Below are 23,676 nucleotides of genomic sequence, written 5' to 3'. Positions count from 1 at the left end.
AGCGTTTTCCAGCTCGGGCAAATTTCGAAACCTTATGAAAGTCAATAAGGGCAAGTGTAGGGTCCTGCACCTGGGGAGGAATAACCCCATGCACCAGGACAGGTTGGGGGTGACCTGCTGGAGAGCAGCTCAGCTGAAAGAGACCTGGGAGTCCTGGTGGACAACAGGATGACCATGAGCCAGCAATGTGCCCTTGTGGCCAAGAAGGCCAATGGCATCCTGGGCTGCATCAAGAAGAGTGTGGCCAGCAGGTCGAGGGAGGTCATCCTCCCCCTCTACTCTGCCTTGGTGAGGCCACACCTGGAGTACTGTGTCCAGTTCTGGGCTCCCCGGTTCAAGAAGGACAGGGAACTGCTGGAGAGGGTACAGCAAAGGGCTACCAAGATGATTAGGGGACTGGAACACCTCTCTTATGAAGAAAGGCTGAGGGATTTGGGTCTCTTCAGTCTGGAAAAAAGACAGCTGAGGGGGGATTTTATCAACACTTATAAATACTGAAAGGGGGGGTGTCAAGAGGATGGGGCCAGGCTCTTTCCAGTGGTGCCTGGCAACAGGACACGGGGCAACAGGCACAAGCTGGAACACAGGAAGTTCCATCCCAACATGAGGAGGAACTTCTTTACCCTGAGGGTGGCAGAGCCCTGGCACAGGCTGCCCAGAGAGGTGGTGGAGTCTCCTACTCTGGAGACATTCAAAACCCACCTGGACGCGTTCCTGTGCAGCCTGCTCTGGGTGACCCTGCTCTGGCAGGGGGTTGGGCTAGATGATCTCCAGAGGTCCCTTCCACTCCCGACCATTCTGTGATTCTGTGATTTTGGGGTTGCCCAAGAGCCACCATCGTGCCCAGACGTGGATCATAAGCGTTTCGAGTAAACGGGGAGGTTTTGTGCAACTAAATTTACCACTGTGAAATGCCTTCAGATGTCCAGACAAGAACACCGGGCAGGGCAGGAGGACAAAGTGGAGATATCAGATTTAGACTACAAAATGCAAGACAACATCCATTAAATCATCAGATTAGGTCATAACTTGGTACTATGCCCCTGTTATTCCTAGTATTTTATCCCAGTGACAACCTGCCCAGACCAAGCAGCGCCGTGCCGGGTGGGCCCACCCGAGTTCCCCCCCTCAGAGACACCACCCTGACATAACGACCAGCGTGACGCGCCCTGACGCCTCACGGCCAGAGACACGTCACAGCAGTGACGTCACGCGGGGCGACAAGCCGAATCGTGCCGCTGAGGCCACCAAGAAAGCGCCATTCAGGACCTATTTCCCCCCACACACTCCCCCCGCCACCGTGAGGGACGGAGCCGCCAAGCCTCCCCCCCGCCTTCCTCCGCCACTTCCGGCTCCGCAGCCTCCCGGTAACCCGAGCAGGGCCGTCCGCCGTCAGGACCCCGACCTGGGGCTGCCCTCCGCGCTGCCTGACCGCCACCCGTCGGAAAGCGCGGCTCACCGAGCCTTCTGGAGCGCAGGCGACGGGCCGATTCGGGGACGCCACCCTTTCTATCGTGCCTCGACGCCGAGGTGCGGGCGGTGCGAGCGGACTCGGGGCGTTGCCGTCGGTCAGGCAGCGCGTCAGGCGCCCCAGGAGGGAGCGCGGCGGGCGTCGTGAGGGGAGAAGAGCGAGGGGGCCTCGGGGTGGGGGCTGTGGCGGGTGGAGGAGTCGGCGCTTCCCGGCGGGCCGGGCCGATGTCTGCACCGGGCGGAGGTAGCTGGGCCGGGGGTGGTGGGGCCACGCGAGCCGTTCGGGGTAGAGCGGCCCGGAGGGTGGAGCGGGCGGGCGGCGCCGCGGTGTGTGGGGAAGAGGGCCCGGTGGGAGGGCCCGCCAGAGGCGGGGGCCGTGAGGCGGCGCGGGGAGAGGGTTCCTCGGGGCTGAGGCGTCCCGGGGTAGAGGGGGCTGTGAGGGTGAGGAGGAGTAAGCGGTGAGGGTGACGAGAAGGGAGGGGTGAGGTGGGTGGGGGGGGTGTTAGGCGAGAAGGAAGGGCTGGGGGGGTGAGGGTGCGTGCAGGGCACCGAGAGGCGGTGGCAGGGAGCGGGGCAGGCGGCTGTTTTTCTCAGTGGGGAAGGCAGAGCCCGGGCAGGTGGCCGGGTCGTTGGAGAGCCCGCCTGCCTGGGTTTACATGTGTAGGGGTGTCTAGAGGGAAGCGAGGAGGGTTTTTGGCCAAGGAGCCTCTTGCTCTGTGTATATTTAGTGACTTGTCTGTTAGGCCTCTTTTATTTTCCCCCAGTGAAAAGCCTGTTCCTGCAGATCTGACAGCAAAACACTTTCTTTGAGATATATGGAATCGAAAGTAAAACTGCCTGGCTGGTTAGGCACGTCTGCCTTCCCCGCCTGTGTGTAGTGGGGGGGCTTCTTTCTCTGCAATATAATTTCCTGTCTTGCTCTGCGTCTCATCTTTCAAAACTTGTGGCTAAGTTTATTTTCATCTGACTGACCATGGTATTTTTGTTATGTTCCTTCCCTTACTTTAAGAGAAGCTTTTATTACATTTCAGTTCTTGAAGCTTTTAATTTTCTAGCGATGAAGAAGTTTGTTGCTCTTTGAGGTTTTTCAGCTGGTCAAAAGTTGGACATCTTGCCTGCATTCTTTATCTTCTTTATCACTTTTGTAATAGAGTAGCTGCATAAAGGAATGTTTATGTGATCAGTTGAAAAAAAGTGAAAAATCCCAGTATTCTTAGTTTAATAAAGCCATATTTCTTCACCCCATACTTGTGTTTGCAAGGATTGAGATTATGGCTCATAGCACTGCAGTCTGTGACAATAGGCTATTTTTATTGATTTGAGAGGATGTAAGCATATTGGGCCAAGGTGTTGATGTTTATCCTTTTATTTTGAATGGTTACTAGGTTAGTGATGCTGAATACCTTCTATGAATTTTTGGTTTCTTTGAGAGTAAGTACGTAGGTGCTTGTTCTTAAATGTTGCCTGTGTATTTTAAGACCTGTTTCTTAAGTTTCCAAGCCTAGAGACTCGTGAACCCAATCCCATCATCTTTTCAAATTCTGAGATTAGTATGAAAAGGACTACGTAGAAATTCAGTTACAATAAAACATTTCTTAAGTAAGAATAAGGTAGGTCAAGTAGTGAAAAATTAAGATAAATCATTTATTCTGGAAAAATTGCATCTGTAAGTGATGAAACTAAGATAGAATGTTAAAGTATCTAAATGTCACTACAAAAATGGACTGCCAAGAGTCCAAAAGCATATGGAAAGCTTGTCTTGTATCTGTCTCCTCTGCCCTTTATAATTTTCAACTGTGAGTATCAGTTCTTCCTATCTATTGACTTATGAACTTCATGTCATTATCTTGCCTCTTCATCAGTACGTTCACATAAACATTAGGTATTAAATATAAGTTCTCTTAATGATTAAGTTTCTCTTAATGTTTCCTCAGCATTCCCTTAATCTGGACCAAACTGTATATCTTCAGCCTTATTTCCCATGTAAATGAGGCCTAAGCAAACCTGTTGCTTTTTTTTTTTTCTCTGCTTCCTACAAGTTTTGAACGTTTCGGGACAGTTTCAGTGAATTTAGGCAGATGTTCTGAAGGTATAAACTCCCTACCGATCTTACAATAACTGGCAGCTGAGGAAAAGTAACAAGGTATAAATTAACATTCCTGCTAAGGGAAGGGCTATAGCATATGCTCAGTGGACAGTTCTGTTTTGCCTGTGCTGTTAGCTGACACTGGCATGCTGACCAGCGCATCGGTGTGCGTATAGTTTGGAGGCAGCAACTGCACTGCCTGCCTCCTGCTATTGGTGGTTGGTTGACATAAATGAGCTGGCAGTGCGTTTGGAAGGGTTTGAGAGATAAGGAGCTATATACATAGCAGGTAGTGAGGAGTAGTGTAACATATGTATTATGTGATACAGGATAGAAATCTATTGTTGGGGTTATTTTGGTCACCAGTGTTTATGGGGGAAAAAGCAGATAATACTGCTTTGTGGTCGAAATCACAATGTACCCAATTATGCTCCATCTCTTTTCTTTTTGTCCCATCTTCTCTATTTTGCTTTTATACAAGCAAATGTCAGATACATCTTTAAAACATAATTCTTTGTTCCTAAATTTAGTAAGATTTTGAGTACTGTAATAATCTTGTAAGTGACCATGTTTTAGAAGTTATGTGTGTAGCTGCATATTTTATTTTGTTGGGTTTTTCTTTCCCATTTGTAATTGGATACCCTGCTAACAACAGGTGTGGGGGACAAAGATAAAAGCTGGAGTATTGTAAATGTGACATACCTTTCCAGCATTTCTTTAATCAAACAACTGTTTTCTGACGATGTTTTCCTTTTTAAACTTGGTTCCTAATTTATCATCTTTCAGCATTTAACGCCTTTTTTTTTTTTTAAATGAATGTATTACTCTGTTTTCTTGTTTAATAGACTTCTTGGTGAAAAACACTTTAATAAAATTATCAGAGTGTCTCATGCAATGTTCTAATGGACCTAGTCTTCCTAGTAAGATATTACAGTGATGTTTAAATGCTAAAAGCTTCCCTTTCAAACCCCTCTTGTTAATTGTTAAAAACGGTGGGAGAGATAGTTTAGTTGTCTCAAACTGATGGAATTTCCAATGTGGATTTGTAGTGAGAAAAGATGAATAAACTGTTATTGTTGAATTTGAAACAGAACATGTAGAGGATTTGCATCTGCCAGGTGGATCTGTGAGGAACAGGTCCCACTTAATTGGCCCACAGAAATGGAAAAATTAGTTCAGACCTTTAATATGAAGGGGCTTGGGGGGCTGCTTAATTGTCTGTGTTTTGTTGATATTTTTTTTTTTCCTCTTGGTTAAGTACTGATTTAAGGATACTGTTTTAAGATGATGTAGATCAGCATGTTTGAAATGTTAAGCTGTGAAACCTTGTAGTTGTAGACATGCATTAGGGAGCCAAATTTGCTAGTACTTGTTTAAGCAATGCTGATTTGATGGTCTCACTTCCATAAATGAGTGTCAAAATGGAATAGGTGGCCTCCAGAGTTTTCCTTCTGATCTAAATTATTCTGTGATTCTATCCTTTTTTGTTCAGTATTTGTTATCTTTTGTATTCTTAGCCAAATTAAACTAAAGATTAGAGGGCTAGAAACCCCAGACATGCTAAAGCTCCTACAACTACTCGGGAAAAACATGGGTTGAGTAGAAGGAGATACAAATTGGAGCCTTTGATAACTGTAGCCTTTCCACTATTGCTTCCATTTCTTCTGCTGGTAGGGAGGTTTGTGCGTACATCTTAGCACAGCACACTTTTCCAGCTGGTACTTGTGCTATATGGAAGAGTGCTTTAGGTGACTGGGGAAGTCTTGGGGAGAGGTAAGGAAAGAGGGGAATGAGATGATGCCTTTTAACAATGAGGACAGGCAGGCATTGGAGCAGGTTGGCTGGAGAGGTGATGCAGTTGTCTTCTCTGGAAACTTTCAAGATTGGAGCCTAGAGCAATCTTGTCTGACCTCATAGTTGATCCTGCTTTGAGCAGGAGGCTGAACCCCTTGAAGTCCCGTCTAACCTGCATTATCCTATGATCCTAAGTAGAGGTAGTGGAATGGGGAGTGTTCTTAGATGTGTAGAAAGGACAGTGAGGCACAGGTGCTGATGAATTGGATATTTTTATTCATTTTTAAGTTGGGAGTACTTTGCTTCCATCAGTCTTGCATATTTTTTTTTCCATGTGGGCTACTGTTTATATTCCAAGCTCTTGTATTCCTCAACTTGCAGAAACTTCAAATGATTTTACTTAACAACTCATGCTGAAGACAACTTTGCAGTACACTCTAACAAAATGATTAGTTTTTACCTGTTGTTAGGTCCATTGCTTAGTTCAAGAAAACTTAACCTTAAACTTGTATTTTACTCTGAGTCAGGCATTGATGAGTTATCTTACTTAGTTAAGAACTAAGTGAGTATGGGTGTGCTGTGAAAGTGACTTTATGTATCAACAACAAGTTAAAAGTACTTCTTTTCCTGTGATTCTGCAGACTTGCCTGGGTAACACAATGCCAGCTGAGCGCAAAAAGCCAGCAAATATGGAAGAAAAAGAATCTCTCTTAAATAATAAAGAAAAAGAATTTAGTGAAAGGCGACCAGTGAGCACCAGGGAGAAGCCAAAAGAAGATGTCAAGGTTGGCATGAAGAGAGAGACGTTAAAGATTCCTGAAGATAAAAAGAAAAAACTGGAAGAGGATAAAAGAAAAAAAGATGACAAGGAGCGGAAGAAAAAAGAAGAGGATAAAGTAAAGGCAGAAGAAGAGCAAAAGAAGAAAGAAGAGGAAGAAAAAAAGAAACTTGAAGAAGAGGAGAAAAAGAAACTAGAGGAGGAAGAGAAAAAGAAACAAGAAGAAGCGGCTGCCCAATTGAAGTAAGTTGTCTTTTAATGGTTTAATTGTGTGGAATGCTGTAGTCCTGCTGTCAGGGCTGTGGACAGAATTATGAAAGATGAACTGCTTGAGTTACTTATTATAAGTTGTGTGTACTGTTATAAATTTTACATGGCTAGCGGAGCGTGCTTTATGACTTCTATGTAGTTTTGAGTTTTAACCTCTAACCTCTGTTGCTTTGGTCTCTAATACAGGTTTGTGATAGTGTTCTCCATGTGATGACCATATAATGCACAAATATGATTGAGCGAAGAAGCACAGTTTCGTTTAAGATGGAGAAGTGTTAGTGTCATAAAATTGGGAATACAGGCTTTAACAGGTCCACAGACCGTAACAGGAGCAAATCTACTGTGGGGGATGGCTGTAATTTCTTTTAATCAAGCATAGACAATTGATACCTGGATGGCAAACAGAGAATGTAACCTGACAGTTTAGTATGTGACGTTACCAAGACAGTGTTTCTTACTATGTTATCAAAAGGTATTGCAGTGTGGACGATGGCATCTTTAGACTGATAAATCCAAGATTCTAGACATTCTTGTGTTTGAAATATGTCACTTTGTGAGACGGAGGCAATGTCATAGCTGAATTCTAGCTGGGACAGATGTATTTCACCTATTTAAAATTTTCTATGTGGTTTCAGTAGTCTGGGAATAAAAGATTTCCCTTAACTGTGTAATACAGTAACCTGTTGAAAGGTGGTTGTCCTCTTCTGTAAGCACTTCATCTCTGCCTGGAATAAATGGAGTTTTATGTTTACATTTTCTAAGTCTGCTGGAATTAATATGTTCTGCGTATGTTTGAAACTTAGGTTTTTAACAAGTAGTGCTTGCCTTTTGCAGCAAAAAATTAAACAAAGTAGTTTATGAAGCAGGTGCTTTAGCTTTCTAGGATTACCTTGTTAAATATTTAAAAATAGAGTATTAAGGGGAAACTGTCTTTAGAACTACTGGAGGGTTTCCAACTATGACTTTTTTTTTTTCTTTGAACTGTTAACGTGAAAGTAAGGTTCTGTAATGAAAATGACTAATTTTTATTTCTCTTAGAGAAAAAGAGGAAGCACATCAGCTCCACCAGGAAGCTTGGGAGCGCCATCAGGCAAGAAAAGAGCTCCGCAGCAAAAACCAGAATGCACCAGACAATCGCCCTGAGGAAAACTTCTTCAGCAGACTAGATTCCAGTCTGAAGAAGAACACAGCTTTTGTTAAGAAGCTGAAAACCATTACAGAGCAACAAAGGGACTCCTTGTCCCATGACTTTAATAGCCTGAACTTAAGCAAATACATTGCAGAAGCAGTAGCTTCTATTGTGGAAGCCAAACTGAAAATATCAGATGTGAACTGCGCTGTGCACTTGTGTTCCCTCTTTCACCAGCGCTATGCTGATTTTGCTCCTTCGTTACTTCAGGCTTGGAAAAAACATTTTGAAGCAAGGAAGGAAGAGAAGACTCCTAACATTACCAAGTTAAGAACTGATCTGCGTTTCATTGCAGAATTGACAATAGTTGGGATTTTCACTGACAAGGAAGGTCTCTCTTTGATCTATGAGCAGCTTAAAAATATTATTAATGCTGATCGAGAATCCCACACTCATGTTTCTGTGGTTATCAGCTTTTGTCGGCACTGTGGAGATGACATTGCTGGTTTGGTGCCAAGGAAAGTAAAAACTGTTGCAGAGAAGTTTAACTTGAGCTTTCCTCCTAGTGAGATAATTAGCCCAGAGAAACAACAGCCCTTCCAGAATTTGTTGAAGGAATACTTTACGTCTTTGACCAAACACCTGAAAAGGGACCACAGGGAGCTACAAAATATTGAAAGACAAAACAGGTGACACTTGAATGTTGCTTTTTATTTTTTGGGGAAAAAAAGTTTATTTATGAAATGCCTGGATTTGTTGCAGTATTTGTAAACACAGTCTGTTAGTGGTGTGTAGAAGACAAGTATTCTGCAATATATCTAAAAAAAGTTCTAAATCTGCTCTGTATACTTAAAAAGCAGAAACCAAACAGACTCTTTGAAAATCTTTAAAGAAAAGGGAGGTTGACCTTTAGCTTTAAGTCGCTTAACTCTATTAGTTTGGTGATGCTCCCTTGGCAGCTTGAGAGTAATGTTTCTTTTCCAGCTGGTACTGTCCTTTTCCAGTTGGCACAATCTGATTTCTCCCTTTCCACCCACACGTATCTAACGGAGCATATGCCACAATGGCTTTGGCTTGTTAACTTTTTCTCGTGTACCAGTATGGAGGAAAAATTAGGTTAGATTGACAAGGTATCCCTTAGACTTTAGTGTGGGTAAATTTTATGTATTAAAATGATGGAGGGTATAGACAATTTGATTTGAATCTTCTTAAATGTCTAAGTGAAATATTGAAGGTCTTAAAACATAAGTCCTTCTTAAATCTGTTTGGAAGGGTTCTAGGCAGGCAGAAATGAATGCGTTGCTGTGTGTAGGCACAGGTTTCAAGTGAAAGGCTGAACATCAGTCCAGAGCCAAATGCATGCTTGCAATATGTTGAAATTTGATGTTCCCAGACTTTAAACTTGGATCCATTGTGCTAATGGGTATTCTGTTGTGTCCCACCCGGTCTGGATCAACTAAGTGGTGTATTTCACAGGGCCATAAACTGACTTTTGAGCTACTATTATTTCTGCCAAGTACCTTATTACTTTAAAGTGTGTTATTGACTTAGTTATTTTTTTTAAAGTTAATGAATATAAACTTTTATACTTTCCCAATAATAATTGGTTCTGGCTGGAGTTTTAAAGAGTGAGTGTTATAAAGTCTGTATGGTAGGAAATAAAATATAAAAAAATTCCCAAGAGATGCAAAGAACGTTAAGAAACCACGAAGAAGAAAGAACGTAAGTGATCTGGGAGAGGAAAATACACTTCAATGTTTACTTGCACAACTAGATAAAAATGACTGGATAGAGCCTTGGGCAGCCTGGTCCAGTCTCATCATTGAGCCTGCTTTGAGCAGATCAGACTAGAGACTCTTTATGCCCCTGATCTCAATGCCCTGAACTTCAGTGCAAAGCTTTGTTTTGGGGAAGGAATGTGAAAAAGTATAGTTTATCACTGGATGAAGATAATTTTATTATTTATGTGTGTCTGAACTTTTAGATGTTTATAGTAGCTGCTTAATAAAAGTTGAGGAATAAGTTTTGTTAAAGATACAAGACATCCAGAAACTTTCCTGGCTAATTTTATTTGCTTATAATGTGTCTGTAACAAGAGAGATGCTTGGCATTTGCACGCTGAGGATGTGCAAGGCATGAGGTCAAAGACAGAGCTTGCCTGACAAGAAGCCTGTGAATACTATAGAAATCTTCCTGAACTGTGGATTTCTGAAAAGTGGTTGTGGAGATGTGTTATTGGGTTTTCGTTGGTTTGTGGTTGGTTTATTTTTGTTGTTGTTTCATTTTTTTTTTTAAAAAGGAATGATCCTATTGGGGGGAAAAAAAATGGTCCTCTATATTTGAAACCCGATCCACTTTGCTGATAGCAACAGCTTTTATTTCCGTTGTTACTCCAGAACTGGTGAAGTGAACAGGGAGCGAACTGTTCCCTCTTGTGCATCACCAGTGTCACGTGTCCAGGTTATGACATGTTGTCAAGTAAACATGTCTTGGATTTACCTGTGTCAGGACAGTGTCTGTGAAGTAATTCAAGCTGTACAGATTGGTTGAGTTACCGGAAAATTAATATGCTAACCTTAGCAGTGCTTTAATATTGTGTTACCTGTTGAATTGTTTAGGTAAAATTAAAGCATTATTAGACATAAGGGTTTCTGCAAGTGGATAATAAAGAAAACTACCTTGAGTTACGCTTTGACAGTAGAACCTGATGGTTGTTTGGTTACACAGCTAAGGGCACAGCAAGACTTATGCAGGCTGTGTCACTGGAAGGAAACGACTTGATTCTCAAACTCTAGTGTGAGTTTTTGAAAATGAGTGTTAGATGTGGAAGAAACTTCTTTTGTCTAAATTAAGGATGTGTTTAAGATCTGCTGAACTTGCATTGTGGTACTTTGTGAAATTCTGAAGAGACATAAGATAAGTACTATATGCTGTACTTCTAATTGTATTCAAAAATGAGTTGTGCTTTAAAAGTTTGCTTAGTATGCTTTAGCTTGCTTGAATTTGTTAACACTTGTCTTTTGGGAACTGAAACTGAGAACTGAAACTTGTACTGTTACAGCACTTGGCTTTTTTGTTTTTTAATAATAGCACAGAGCTTCAGTGCTCATGTTTATGAAGCTGCTGGTCTATTTTAAACTTAAAATATGTACCTAATGGATAGCTGCCTCCATGGAAAGGCTATGAATTGGCACTTAACATCTTTTTTGAATCCAAACTGAACTACTACACTTCAGAAATTGTTAGTGGTTATTTAATTTGTTAGTTTTTCCTGCTCTGCAGAAGCAGGTAATACATGTTATATAGGTGTGTTTTTGTAAGAGGGTCAAGAAATAGGAATTTTTGCTGATGTTACTGCTTCTTGTCCTCTAGCAAAACATCTATGTCAAGTTTTGGTTCTGAGCAGACAGGGATTTTGTTGCTCACCCTGTGAATGTTGTGTACAAAGATGACTTTTGTTTTACAATTAATCTGTAATTGAAAAAAGCCAAGATTGTTATCCCTCAACTTACATTGCCTAAACTGCTTTAGAATTTTTATGCCATAAAATGTTTGAGTCTTTTGGCAAGAATGGGATTGTATACTTATTGCTTAATAAATGTCTAATGATAATGTAATGATGCAACCTACTTTGGGAATTAAGACATCTGCACCTTATTTCAAATTTTATCTTCTGATGCTTTCATCACAGTGCAGGGTGAGTTGTCAGTGGTTACAGCTCGTTAGTCCAATGTTACTAGCATTATTCAAGCTACCGTAAAACAAATTGGAGACATGCTAGGCTCTTTCTGTCAGCTTCCCTGTGAAAGGCCATGTTTGATCTGAGCCCATTTGTGCATTTGCTGTAATAGGTCCCTAAACAGCTAAGCTGGCCCGAACTGTCCTTTACTGGTAAAGAACTGATTGTGCCTCATCCATGTAAGAACTATTCACGCAGAGTGGATCATGTCATGGATGCACTTTTTAGGAGCCTTAGCTGAGGACAAACTAGACCGTTGCTAATGAGCACCCAGCCTATTCTTGGTTAACCTAGAATCAAGGATGACAGTCTTTCATCAGCCTCCCATGGCAAGCTTTGTACTAGCAGAGATTGCCTTGTTCTGTATATTTGGATCAAACTACTGAAAGTTCTTGATATGTTTTTGTCTAAATCTAAATTTTGTCTAAAAAAAGTTTGGTAAGAAAATTGAGTTGTACTGTTGTGCATGTAATCCTGAAGCTGCTTTACTGTGCATTTGTAACCAGTGATTATGCTCCTTCAAATGCAAGTTGCTTTTGGCAGTGGATTTCAATTTTAAAAATGAGAATTTAAAATAAGTGTGGAGAGTTTCATAAAAGAAAACGAAGAGCAAGTGAAAAATGTAACAGCTCTTAATTTGGACTGATTGCCTTGAGATAATTTGGTTTGTTGGAAAATTAATGGGCTGGTCTTAACATGCAACTTTTCTTGAGCCTCCTGGCAATGGTTGCCCATTTGAATGACATGGAAATGTATTGTTACAGATGGAACGCAGCTTTTATCCAGCTTTCGTGTAAGTTGAATGTTTTAACTTTAAAAGTATTTTTGTAATGCAGGACTGTTGTAGATAATCATGGCAGAAGAAAAAAGTTAGCCTTTCTCTTTGGATATTGAAGTTAGAGCTTTTGTGACTGTACGACCCTCAATGATATTGAAGTTGGTAATTCAGTATGGTTGGTTGGAGAAAAAAAAATAGTGTTCCTCAAACTTTTGCTATTGTGGTCTAAACTGGTATTCTCACAGTTCCCTCGGAGAGGGAAGGTTATCTTTTCTCAGAGAAATGGGTAGTGGTTCATCATAGCTCAAATTATTTTAAGAAAAAAGGTCATCTTACTGTAACTTTGATGCTTGTAGGCGCATTCTTCACTCCAAGGGAGAGCTGAGTGAAGATCGACACAAGCAATATGAGGAATTTGCAATGTCGTATCAGAAGCTGTTGGCAAATTCTCAATCTCTAGCTGATCTTTTGGATGAAAATATGCCAGACCTTCCCCAAGAGAAACCAACACCTGAGGGTAAGCCGTCTTCTAAAGCAAGTAAGGTGCTGGACGTGGCTTGGATGTGGTGGGAAAGCTAACCAAACCCTGTTACCCATGTGTTCTTTCTATTGATTTCTTTTTATTTAGGCTTTCCCTTTTAAGGATATCAATGAATGAATAATACATAGGTTTTTATTAAAGTAATTAAACCTAATGTGTACCTGTAACTATTGTATATACTGTGTAGTTATGGTAACTTAAGAAATATCGCTTTAGATTTGTTTCAGGTAACATAGGAATAAATGGAAACCAAAAAAAAAAACCTAATCCTTCCCATTTAATATAATACATTTTTTAATATTAAAAGAACTGTATATGTTAGAGTTTTAAAATCTGATATTGTTAAAAAATGAACTTGAATTCCATTTTGGGTCATGATGTTATGAGCAGGAACATACTGTTAAGCCAGGTAAGTCACTAAGTGGCTCTCTGAACTCCTCAGGAGAAGTACAGGATTTAACTGGCAAAGCTATTCAATGTCTTAATGAATCTCAAATTTTAGACTTAGAGATGTTGTTGAAATCATGAGTGGATGGCAGGGGGATTGGAACTAGATGATCTTTAAGGTTTCTTCCAACCTAAACCATTCTGTGATTCCATTCCATCATTTTTTTGTCTGAAGTGATCTTGAATCTTAAAAAGCTGTATTTCTTGAGTACCTCTAAATTTAAAATTATTCTTTTTAAACTTCTGTTCTTAAAATACAGTGGGATATAGTTCATTATGCTCAAAGCATTACTTTTTATGCAAATGTAGTTAAAGTCTGTTATAGCTTTTCTTTCTAATACCACATAATGTGTTGCTTGATTTTACTTGATTTGACTTTGACTCTGACACTATCTCTGTTTTCTATCAATGCTAAATTTACGATTTTAAGGTAGCTTATTGCTATATCCAGTATTAAGATTGGATTGTTAAAAGCACTTTAAATTTTACATTGCGATATTTAAGTGAAAACAGTGGTAGTAATAAATAGGTTAAGATGTTTCTAAAAGTATTTTTTTTAATCTTTATAGGTGCCTCTCTTTATAAGTTGAGAAACTTGTGTGAGTAGCTTTCTTATGGTTTCACTATTTTTGCAGAACATGGACCCGGTATTGATATCTTCACGCCAGGAAAACCTGGTGAATATGACCTGGAGGGGGGTATCTGGGAAGATGAAGATGCTAGAAACTTCTATGAGAATCTCATCGACTTAAAGGCTTTTGTGCCAGCAATTTTGTTTAAAGATAATGAAAAATGTTCCCAGAACAAGGATTCCAGCAAAGATGAATCAAGAGGTAGAATGTTTAGATGAGTATTTCTTTAACATATCTTATCCAACAGGTATGCAAATTTTATGGAAGTAATGAGTCTTCAGTGAAGTAATTTGTGTTGATCAGGACAGTACACTGGTTTGGATGAAGTTTTAGGGAAGAAACTATGTGGGAGAGGGATTGTATTTGGGTGTGGTATTTTAAGGAAGAAAAAAGTAAATGCATTTTAATACTGATGGAATTTTAAATTTAAAATAATTGGACATGAACCAATGTGAGTAAATACTAACTTTTCTGTGAGAAACCTAAAAGTTTACCTTCTTTGAAAGGTGTTCATTCTGTTTTTTTCCACTAAATTGTTAATGGTAGCTAACTGTCTCAGTATAAAATTCCAGTAGATTAAAAGGCCTGGATGGTGCTTCGCTTCTGACTCAGCCCTGGGTTCGCAACCCAGCATCGGTAGACTTTAGTTACAATGACATTCACCATCACTGGCTCAAAGCGTAACAGCATATGCACGTTTGGATAAGAGCAGTGTTTTGGCATTGAGGAAATGCCAACAAAAACACAGGCTACATGATTTTCTAATACACACAGAGCATGACAATGTTGAGTATTAATGGAATTTCAGCGTTCTAGCTCATGGCTGTCTTTCTGATTTCTAAATTCTGAAATTTCTGTGTGAGGATAATTAGGTGTTGGAACAGTTTGCCCAGGGAGCCTGGAATCTCTGTCTTAAGAGATTTTTCAAGACAAGTGGACAAAATCCCTGGGAAATACGGTCTGAATACAGGGCTCATCCACTTTGAGCAGAGGTTGAACTAGAGACCTCGCCAAGGTCCATTCCAGACTAATTTTTTCTGGGATTCTAAACACGTTGCCTGCTTTGTGAGTTGTCTATTTCCATATGATGTGTGGGCTGTTTAGAAGTTGTGTCACACTTTTGCTTGAAAAATATAAGTATTTTAATAAGGTTATTTGCATTGAAAATTACTTTTTTTTTATGGAGCACAGTCTGCAAGTGAGGCTTGGAGGCCTAAAAGAATAGCAAAATGTTGTAATCGCTTGGAAGGATGCTCTATGCTGGACCAGTGTGGTTGTCAAAGAAAAATATTAGCTACTCCTTTCTGAATATCCATCTAAAGATTCATAGATTATTTGTTTTCAAGGAAAGTATGATTTTTATTTGACCTTCTGTGTAGCACTTTATGCCTTCAGTATCTTCTTCCTGTTCTGCTTTTTGCTTTTTTTTCTTAGTCTGTATAAAACACTCTCTTTATCTTACTCTGTCAATTCTGTTAGTTGAGCTATGAAGAATATGTAGTGCAAACATTAAATTAGGATTTGTACCTTTGAATCTGGCTCGTTTTGAATAATGTTATAATATTCATTTACTAGAATTTTGGAGGATACCAGTTTTCTATCTGACCTTCCTGGTATGCAAGGGTTTTTTTCCTTGCGCTTTCTATGTGATGCCCTGGCAATCCATTTTAAGCACTTTTGGGCGTAGATTGCTACATTCTGAATATCTTGTTCTGTTTGAATGTATGCATGTCATCCAATGAAGATGTACAAGTTACAGTTCAAAACAAACCAAAGCACTAAAGACTGTTGGAAATCCTTAACAGACCCCAATGTAGGTAAATGTTTGTGGCTTTCAGGTATATGGATAAAGCCATATGAAGGATGTCAAACCACTGAGACGTAACAGATGAGACAGTATGGTCTCATGAAGTAGATATTCTTTTCCCCATTTCCTTTTAACAAGACTAAGGCACTAAAGAGACATAGGTTTAGCAACGCAAGTCCTCCTGTATTCTAACCATGACTGTGTGTATTTAATAATTTAATATTTCTACTTAACTTTTAAATAGATTCAAAAGATGCCAAAGATAATAAGGAAGCACCTGGGAGCGAGGATTTGGAGTTGGAGCTGGAGAACCTGGATATTAATGATGATCCTCTGGAGCTAGACTGTGGAGATGAGGCAGAAGATCTTACAAAAAAGCTTCTTGATGAGCAAGGTAAAAAGAATCGGGTTTAGAAATTCTTTTTTTTTTCCCTGATTTTTTTTTTTTGAGCTTGATGGTTTTTTTAGTCAGTAGATGGAGTGACTTCAGTGGGAACTATATTTATTTATGAAGCTTTAGTAGCCAGAAACTGTTAGGATTGTGATCAAAAATGGATTTGTAACAAAACATTCAGATACAAGTGAAAAGTATTACATGTAGGTTTATGTAGTAAAAGTTACTAATTCCTTCATATATCTTTAAAAAATAATCAAATGTGAAGGCAGTTGCCTGAAAAGTCACTAGAAAGAAGTATGTAGACTTCAGCGCATAAATTATTTTCTCATCAAATATTCTTAGGGTACTAATGAAATATTTTCTGTTTTTAACTTCTGTTGAAATCTAAGATTCATCTCTGCCTTTCTGTCTTGTTAAAGACTTTTGATGTTATGGCTTTACATAGCAGGATTTAAGAATTCTAACCTCTAATTATGTGTAAAGGGCTGCAAATGGCACCTGTGAAAATCTAGCTGTGTTAGTTTTACTAGGGCAAACAGCAGCAAAATATTTCTAAAGAATTTTTCTTACAAGTTTTTCCTTCAGTGGTACTGAATAGTGGGAAAAGCAACATCAGGTGTTAAGAGCCAAATTCATAGAGGAGCAAGTGAGGTGTTTTCTTTCAGCCCAGTTTGTAAGACCCTTCGGTTTTGCTCCTTTGGATTTCCAAGGATCAATGCAGACTCTTTTCCTTTATTTCTGAATCAGGAAACTTGTTCTGTGTCTAGAATGCGGGGAAGTAAATCACCTCTAGAGTCCACTGGCTGGAGATTCTGTGGCTTAACAGTCAAAATCCTTACCCAGTCTAGTGAATTTATAATCTAATCATCCCCTTGCTTGAAACTGCATTGGGCTTTAAAAGCGAAGAAGTTAAAGCCAAAACCATGGAGTTCACATCAAAGCAAAGAAAAGTTCAGGTCCTGGTAAAGACTGTGTATCGGTGTTTAAAGCGTAAGTTCATTGAACAAGCTGGTGCATGGATCTGTGGGTTTGGGCACTAAGTGCCTAAAAGTGCCACTCACTCTTGGCTGAAAACAGGGATGGGTTAGGGCACGTGGATCTTAAAATTGGATGACTCTCTTGTGTACCTGAATTTAGTTGAGCTGAAATTAAGCTTGGGACTATGCTCGTCTGTGACACCTCATGAATTCAAAGAAATTGAATTGAGAGCTACCAAGCTGGTGAGGGGTCTGGAGACCAGGTCATATGAGGAGAGGCTGAGGGAGCTGGGCATGTTTAGCTTGGAGAAGAGGAGACTGAGGGGAGACCTCATTGCCCTCTACAACTACCTGAAAGGAGGTTGGAGAGAGGTGGGTGTTGGCCTCTTCTCCCAGGTGAATAATGACAGGACCAGAGGAAATGGTCCGAAGTTGTGGCAGGGGAGGTTTAGATTAGATATTAGGAAGAATTACTTTACTGCAAGAGTGGTCAGGCACTGGAACAGCCTGCCCAGGGAGGTGGTTGAGTCACCATCCCTAGAGGTGTTTAAGAAACGTCTAGATGTGATGCTTCAGGGCATGCTCTAGTGGCAGAGATTGTAGGTTGTTTGGTTGGACTCGATGATCTCAAAGGTCCTTTCCAACCATGAAGATTATATGAAATTAGACAGCTCCAGAGTCAGACTGTTTCAGATTCCTTCTGAAAGGAAAACTGTCAGGATAATTCTATGTAATATTTCCTTAGGTTTTTCCTTTCTTTACCCAAACAGGTTGGAAAAAGCCATACCCTCTTGGGAATAAATTTTCCCTTCCACTTTTATTCTTTGAGTAGTCATCAGCTTATTAAGCTGGTTAAGATGTTAAGTTTTAATTGTGGAACACTCACTTTTAATGAGTTGTTATCTTATGGTCACAGATCTCAACAGTGGAGAATGTGGTTCTGGCTATCTACAAGGGAGGTTCTCATGGAATCAAAAGGAAAAAGAAGTTCATTCTGGATTGCTCATAGCCTGCTAGATAGGTGAAAAATACTTTGTTAATGTACACTAAAGGAATGTGGGTTTTTCCTTCTTGTCTTTTTTTGGAAGAGATTCTTGACTTGATAGGCGGTTGAAGCTTATTCCAAATACAGAAGATTATTCCAAATACAAATCCAAATAACATGAGGGTGAGATCCTTTAGAAGGGCGGAAGGAATAACAGGAGATAAGATCAGAAATGGAAGATGCAGTCTCTGTGTAGTTCTAGCTCACTGGGAGGCAATGCCAGTTTGAGTATGTACAGTAGCACAGAAGGAATTAATGACCATGCTTTTGATTGTAAAAGGAGGGTGATGCATGTTTTGTTACAATATAAAATATTAACCATCAGTACTAGCTTCTGTTTTTAAACTAGCTATTGACTAAACATACTCCTATCTGAAAGGTTAATCTAACGTGTGTCAGAATGGGGTTTATTTTGTTATCATTAAACAGCCAGCCCTTAAAGAAAGCCTTTTACTCTGCCTTGTGATGGTAATGTCATTTGGCTCACAATGTAGGCTTTTTCTTTGCGGAGAACTTCTGCTTCATGATTGTCTTTGCTTGTTAGTTTATTTTTTGTGAAACATGTAGAAGCTTAGTGTCTTTGTGAATTCTATACCTTTGTCAAATTTCTTTAATACTGAGAAGTTAGCTTCATAAATTAATGATGGAAATTAAAATAGGAATGATCACCAAATCCTTGTTCTGCTGGAAAAAGCAGCATGTGTTACTTTAGTGGAAACAGAGAAACACAGTGATGAGGGTTTGTGTGTAATGCTGAACACCTCTAGTTGGTAGCACCAGATATAGAGAATTAACAAAATTCTGAATTTAGGTGGTGTTTCAAGTTCTGTGATGTATTCCATCTAGTGAACTGGTAGACTTTTTCAGACTTTCTCTTATGTAAAATTCACTTTGGTTTGAAATTAGGAAAACTAGGTGTCCTTCAGCTGCAAAATATAGCTTTAACCTTTCTTAATATGTATTGAATTTTTGTGTATCTGTACATGACTTAAGTTAGTAGTAATGTTTTGTGCAAAGCCAGCAAAGAATGAAACCACTGTATTATGACATTATTACAAACATAAAGCAGTATTCCTAGGTTGAGATGGGCCTTCAGTATAAAAAGAGAGGATGCATGTGGTATAGCAGGGCCTTAGATTTAAGGTCCAAGATGAAGAAAATAAAACTAGCTTTAGTTGTTGTGAAAGTCCGGGAGTGTGGATTTCAGTTGTGGAGGGAATAAGTAAATTATAGAGGGGAAAACAGGATACAGAGGGTAGGCAGTCCAGTTAGTCAGTGGGTGCTGCATATCTTCTGTTACTTCTGCGTCTCCTTCTGTCACTTCTCTTCAGTCTTTTCTCCACTGTCCAAATGTGAGGGAGACACGGCAGTTTTCCAAAGTGTGTGTTTTTAAAGCAGGTCTGCCCTGGTGAGCATCCTTCACAGCATTGCAGTCACTGTGTCTGCACTTTTTCCCTGAAGGCTGGAGTCTATAGTCAGCTACATTTAAGATATGACATGTAAAATGAAAGTCAATGCAGTTAGTTGAAGAGGTTTGTTTACCAGGAATTCAGCTGATTTTGTTTCTCTATTGTGTTAACTTTGAGTGAATCTTAATTTTCTTATTTTCAATATGCTCAGGGAAGAGAGAGGGAGCAGATAGCACCGGAGCTGAAAATAGTGACGGAAAACATGCTGAAAGAAGTGAGTTTTGAGGTTGTTCTTAAAAGAGAAGATAAAATGTTAAAAATGAAGCTGTGTGAATGGAGACGAAGATGTTAAGTGAGGAATGGCCAGGGTGGAAGCCATCAAGGGTACTGGGAGCAGGAGGACTCTGATGTTAAGATATACATATATTTATATATATATATATAGTGCCAGTTTTTGTAAGGGTGATCGGTAGTAGAGAATATGTATGGAACATGAGCATCAAGTCAACCCTTTTAATTTTGCTATACTGTTCAGAGAATTAGCAAAATACCTATCAATATTTCTTTTAAATTCCTTCTCTCTTGATAAAGAAATACTTTTTTGTACTTGGGTGCTTTGTGAGACTAGATTCTGAACACATTCCTCAGTGAGGCTTTGATTCAACAAGGTGTTCAACATCATGCTTGTGCCTAAATGTTGTGCAGAGAGAGGGATCCAGACAAAATTTCCTCACAGCATTGGTTTGTACCATCTGAATGGGAGGGCTCCTGCACGATCAAATTCATTACAGAAGCTTATGTCACAGAGGGAATAGCTACTAGCGTTACAAAAGCACTTCTGTTATTTCCACTGTCTGGGTGATACTCTACAAAGTAGAATGAAGCTTTTAGGCAGAGTGAAGTTTCTAGGATAGAGCCCCCTGTAAGGTTATAGTTTTGTAAAAATTAAAAAAAGTGTTAACAATAAGGGAGCCCGGGGGTTTCTCAGGAAGTATGTCTGCAGGGAGAGGGGAACGCAGGTAAGTATTATTATTGAAGTAGAAGATTGTTTTGCACCAATCGTTGCAGGAGAACAACTTCAGTAAGTCCTTAGGGTCTTATACTTTCTCCCTGGAAGTTGCGGGATTGCATGCATTTCTGGTTAAATATGAAGGCGTTTAAAAAGAAGAAATAATTTTTCCTTTGGTCTCTACAATGAGTTGATCTTACTGCATGATTTGATCTGCACCCAGGTAGACTTACAAATAGTCTAACCATAATTGTTATACGCTACTACTTGTAGTGAATTTTTAAAAAGAGGTAATGCAGTTCTAAAATGTGATTGCTGAAAGACTGGAACTTGAGGATCAAAGTGAAAAGCAGGAAACGAACTCATTCTTTGCATGAATTGCATGTTTAGAATCATCGTTTGCCTTGGAGAAGGAAGCCCTGACCGTTTCATTTCCTGTCACTGTAAAATTCTTAGTTTTCTGTCTTAACTCCTAGACCTACTTTAGGTACTGCAAAGAGGCTTTCAACTTAAAAAGGATCCACATACTGTGATGAGAAATAAATATCTAGAAATACAGTGGGAGAATATCTGTAGCCCTCCAGTGAAGCAGAGGACCAGTGAAAGAGGAGATATATTTGGGAACTATTGAAATTGAATGTGATACAGGGCCTCTTGAAACGTGACTGAATTGTCAAAGGCTTTTTTAAAATTTATTTAAGAGCATTGAGTCAGATTGAATAGAAGACGGAGGTGAGACAACTAAGCCCTGTAAGGGAAAAAGAGGAAGATAAAAGAACATCAGAAGGAGACAGGAAGGTGTGGCTGTAAATATCTAAAAGGAAAAATGCATTAAAACATAATTTGCTAGTACAAATTGTCTGGTTTGAGCTATTGCATGCGTCCTAGTGAAGTGTAACTCTGAGTATATGGGTGATGAGAGAGTCAGGGTTCCATTAAGCATTTAAAACTTCATGGTCCTCTTTTGTCTGAACATCTTCCTTCTCTACCTTTTTCTCCTTTCTTAATGAACCTTTATCTCTTGTTCTTCTGACTTCTAGTTGCCTGTGCAAGAGAGGAGGCGATGTCATCTGCTTTAATCTGTAGCACCTTCAAGACGGGGTAGCTGGTAGCGTTCCTTAGAACGTTTCTTAGTGTTTCTCTACCTAGCTCAACCCTTGCCCCAACTATCTCCCAAAAACCCAACAAAAACAAAACTCCAAGAAAAAATTGTCCTACAATATAGCACCTTTGTTTTCTGTTTGCCTTTTAGTAACTTGAAAAAGGAACTTCAGTCTCTTATGCTAGCTTACCTTACTGAGTGGCCCGCAAAGATAAAGCGACTTTACCAAATCTTGGGTATTTTGTAGGTTTTTTGGGTGCAGTTTCACCACCACCATATTCACCTTTTGAAGTCTGTCTCTGTTCTGCTTTCAAATACCTCTTAAGTATTCTTGGTACTGCAGAACATCCTCAAACTGAAAGGAAACCAAGCATCATCATGTTCCTTTTTCAGGAAGCAGTGTTCTTTTGTGTTGCTTTGGCCAAGGAAGGGCTCTTTGCAAGCATTTGTGTTATAACTTGCTGTTTTAGCTCATGTTATGCTGTAGAGCAAATTAGACTCTCCTCTAGGACTTAGTAAAATCTGGAAATTTTTTGAAGCATAACACATGTTTTGTAATTAAGGGGTAACTGTAGGGGGATTGGTCTGGTGAGATCTTCATAGCTGACGTCAGAAAATCTGAATTTCAATGGTAGAGTTGTCCTGCCATCTTTTATTTGACTAGTGTTACTGACACAATTAGTAGATACAGGTCCCTGTTTCTTATGTTGCAAGTAACAGGGAAGTATTTGCCTGAAAAACAAGTTGTCACTTTCCTTGTAATTGCTGCATCATCAGCCCTCGTTGCTTGTCACTTTATGGTTCTATACTCTGGTTTCTGTACAGCTGAAAGAATTAAGTTGGCCTCTAGTTTTAACAGCCTCAAGTGAAAAGATGTCAAGAACATACCAGGTGAAAGAATGGCCTTAATGGACATTTTTGTTCAGAAATTCTATTTCTCCTGCAGGGTAAACATACATGAAATCCACAGTTGCATTAAGGTGTGGCTTGGTGTTTTGGTTTTTCTTCCCTCATAATTATTTTCTCCCATGTTTGGGCCTTCTTGTGGTCCTCCTTTTATCACCTAAAAAAATTACCATAGTTTTCCAGGAATGTATATTTGTTGTATAAATTAAGAGGTAGGGAACTTCATGAAAAGGAAAACAGTTTTAAAGGTGATACTTTTGTCGGCATAGACAGTCAGGGGATTTTTTTGCATTGAAAAATTAATTTTTGTAACTTCTTTAATCTGTAGATGAATATTTAACAACTGAACATTACAAATGCACTGTGTTTGGAGAATGTGATAGTACATCGTTGTATTTCATAGCTTAAAGATGTGTACTGCTTGTTTATTTGACTCTGTTAGAACAAGAGGATGAAGAAGCCAGTACTGGATCTCATTTGAAACTTATAGTAGATGCTTTTCTTCAGCAGCTTCCGAATTGTGTCAACAGAGACCTCATAGACAAGGTATAGTCATATTTTTCATTTTTTCCATTCTTAGAAGCTATAATCGTCGATCAGATTGATCGGAAATAAAAACTTGAAGCTTTGGAGTTTAGCGGTAGCTGACTTTTTTTTAACCTGGAGGAAATATTTTCTTTTCCTCACTTAGTCCGCAATTGCCCAAATACTATGTGATTGTGGTTTCATCTGCCTGTTCTCTTATGTGTTAGATTGTTTTAGAAGCAGACTTGGCTTTTTCTTTTTTGTCTCCCATCACTCCCTGACAAATTCCTCACTGTTTCCCTAAAGCTGTTTCTTCCTTGTGTTGATCCAAAGAATCAGTCTGTATTCCTGTAACGGGACGTGTTTTCTAACTATAGTCAGTTCTAGACAAAAATGAAGATTTTTTTTTTCCTTTACAGTTGTTTTTAAAGCAGCTGCATGTAATAAGCATAGCTCTCTAAAAGATACTTTTGAAAAGCGTGTTGTATTGCTTTAAATAAAAAACCACTACAATAAAGGTGAAGTGTTATATGGACTTTTCTCTTTATAGGCAGCAATGGATTTTTGCATGAATATGAATACAAAAGCTAACAGAAGAAAACTAGTACGGGCGCTTTTCATAGTTCCTAGACAAAGGTAAGAACTGAAGGGGAACAAGCTGGATCCACCCTTTGGTTATTTAACTTAACATATGTGTATGTTTTTTAACTGTTTAAATTACTGAAGGCTGGCACATATTCCAAGCTGCATTTATTTATTCCTGATGCGCACTTCTAGAGCAATTTTATGCTAGACCACCAAAGAAATATTTAGGATTAATGATGAAGCAATTCAC

The 23,676-nt window shown here is 39.5% G+C and overlaps 1 protein-coding gene across 4 annotated transcripts in view; it reads left to right on the top strand.

Annotated features, from left to right (window-relative positions):
• Positions 1–1,225: 1,225 nt before the first annotated feature.
• The window catches only part of UPF2 (UPF2 regulator of nonsense mediated mRNA decay), a 70,069-nt gene continuing 47,618 nt past the window's right edge, over positions 1,226–23,676 (top strand). For 2 of the 4 annotated variants that reach the window (XM_074573283.1, XM_074573286.1), the window contains exons 1-8: positions 1,594–1,714; positions 5,992–6,371; positions 7,437–8,216; positions 12,401–12,561; positions 13,668–13,865; positions 15,716–15,865; positions 22,759–22,862; positions 23,392–23,477. In XM_074573283.1, coding sequence (XP_074429384.1) covers positions 6,010–6,371; positions 7,437–8,216; positions 12,401–12,561; positions 13,668–13,865; positions 15,716–15,865; positions 22,759–22,862; positions 23,392–23,477 — 1,841 coding nt within the window. In that variant the 5' untranslated portion in view covers positions 1,594–1,714; positions 5,992–6,009. Of the gene's footprint in view, positions 1,531–1,593; positions 1,715–1,817; positions 1,912–5,991; positions 6,372–7,436; positions 8,217–12,400; positions 12,562–13,667; positions 13,866–15,715; positions 15,866–22,758; positions 22,863–23,391; positions 23,478–23,676 lie in introns of those variants that run through there. The other 2 variants (XM_074573285.1, XM_074573284.1) reach the window with 2 other exon arrangements.

This window comes from Larus michahellis, chromosome 1 (assembly GCF_964199755.1).
Source record: "Larus michahellis chromosome 1, bLarMic1.1, whole genome shotgun sequence".
Lineage (NCBI taxonomy): Eukaryota > Metazoa > Chordata > Aves > Charadriiformes > Laridae > Larus > Larus michahellis.
Note: the sequence above shows the minus strand (reverse complement) of the source record. Positions and strands in the feature narration are given on the sequence as shown.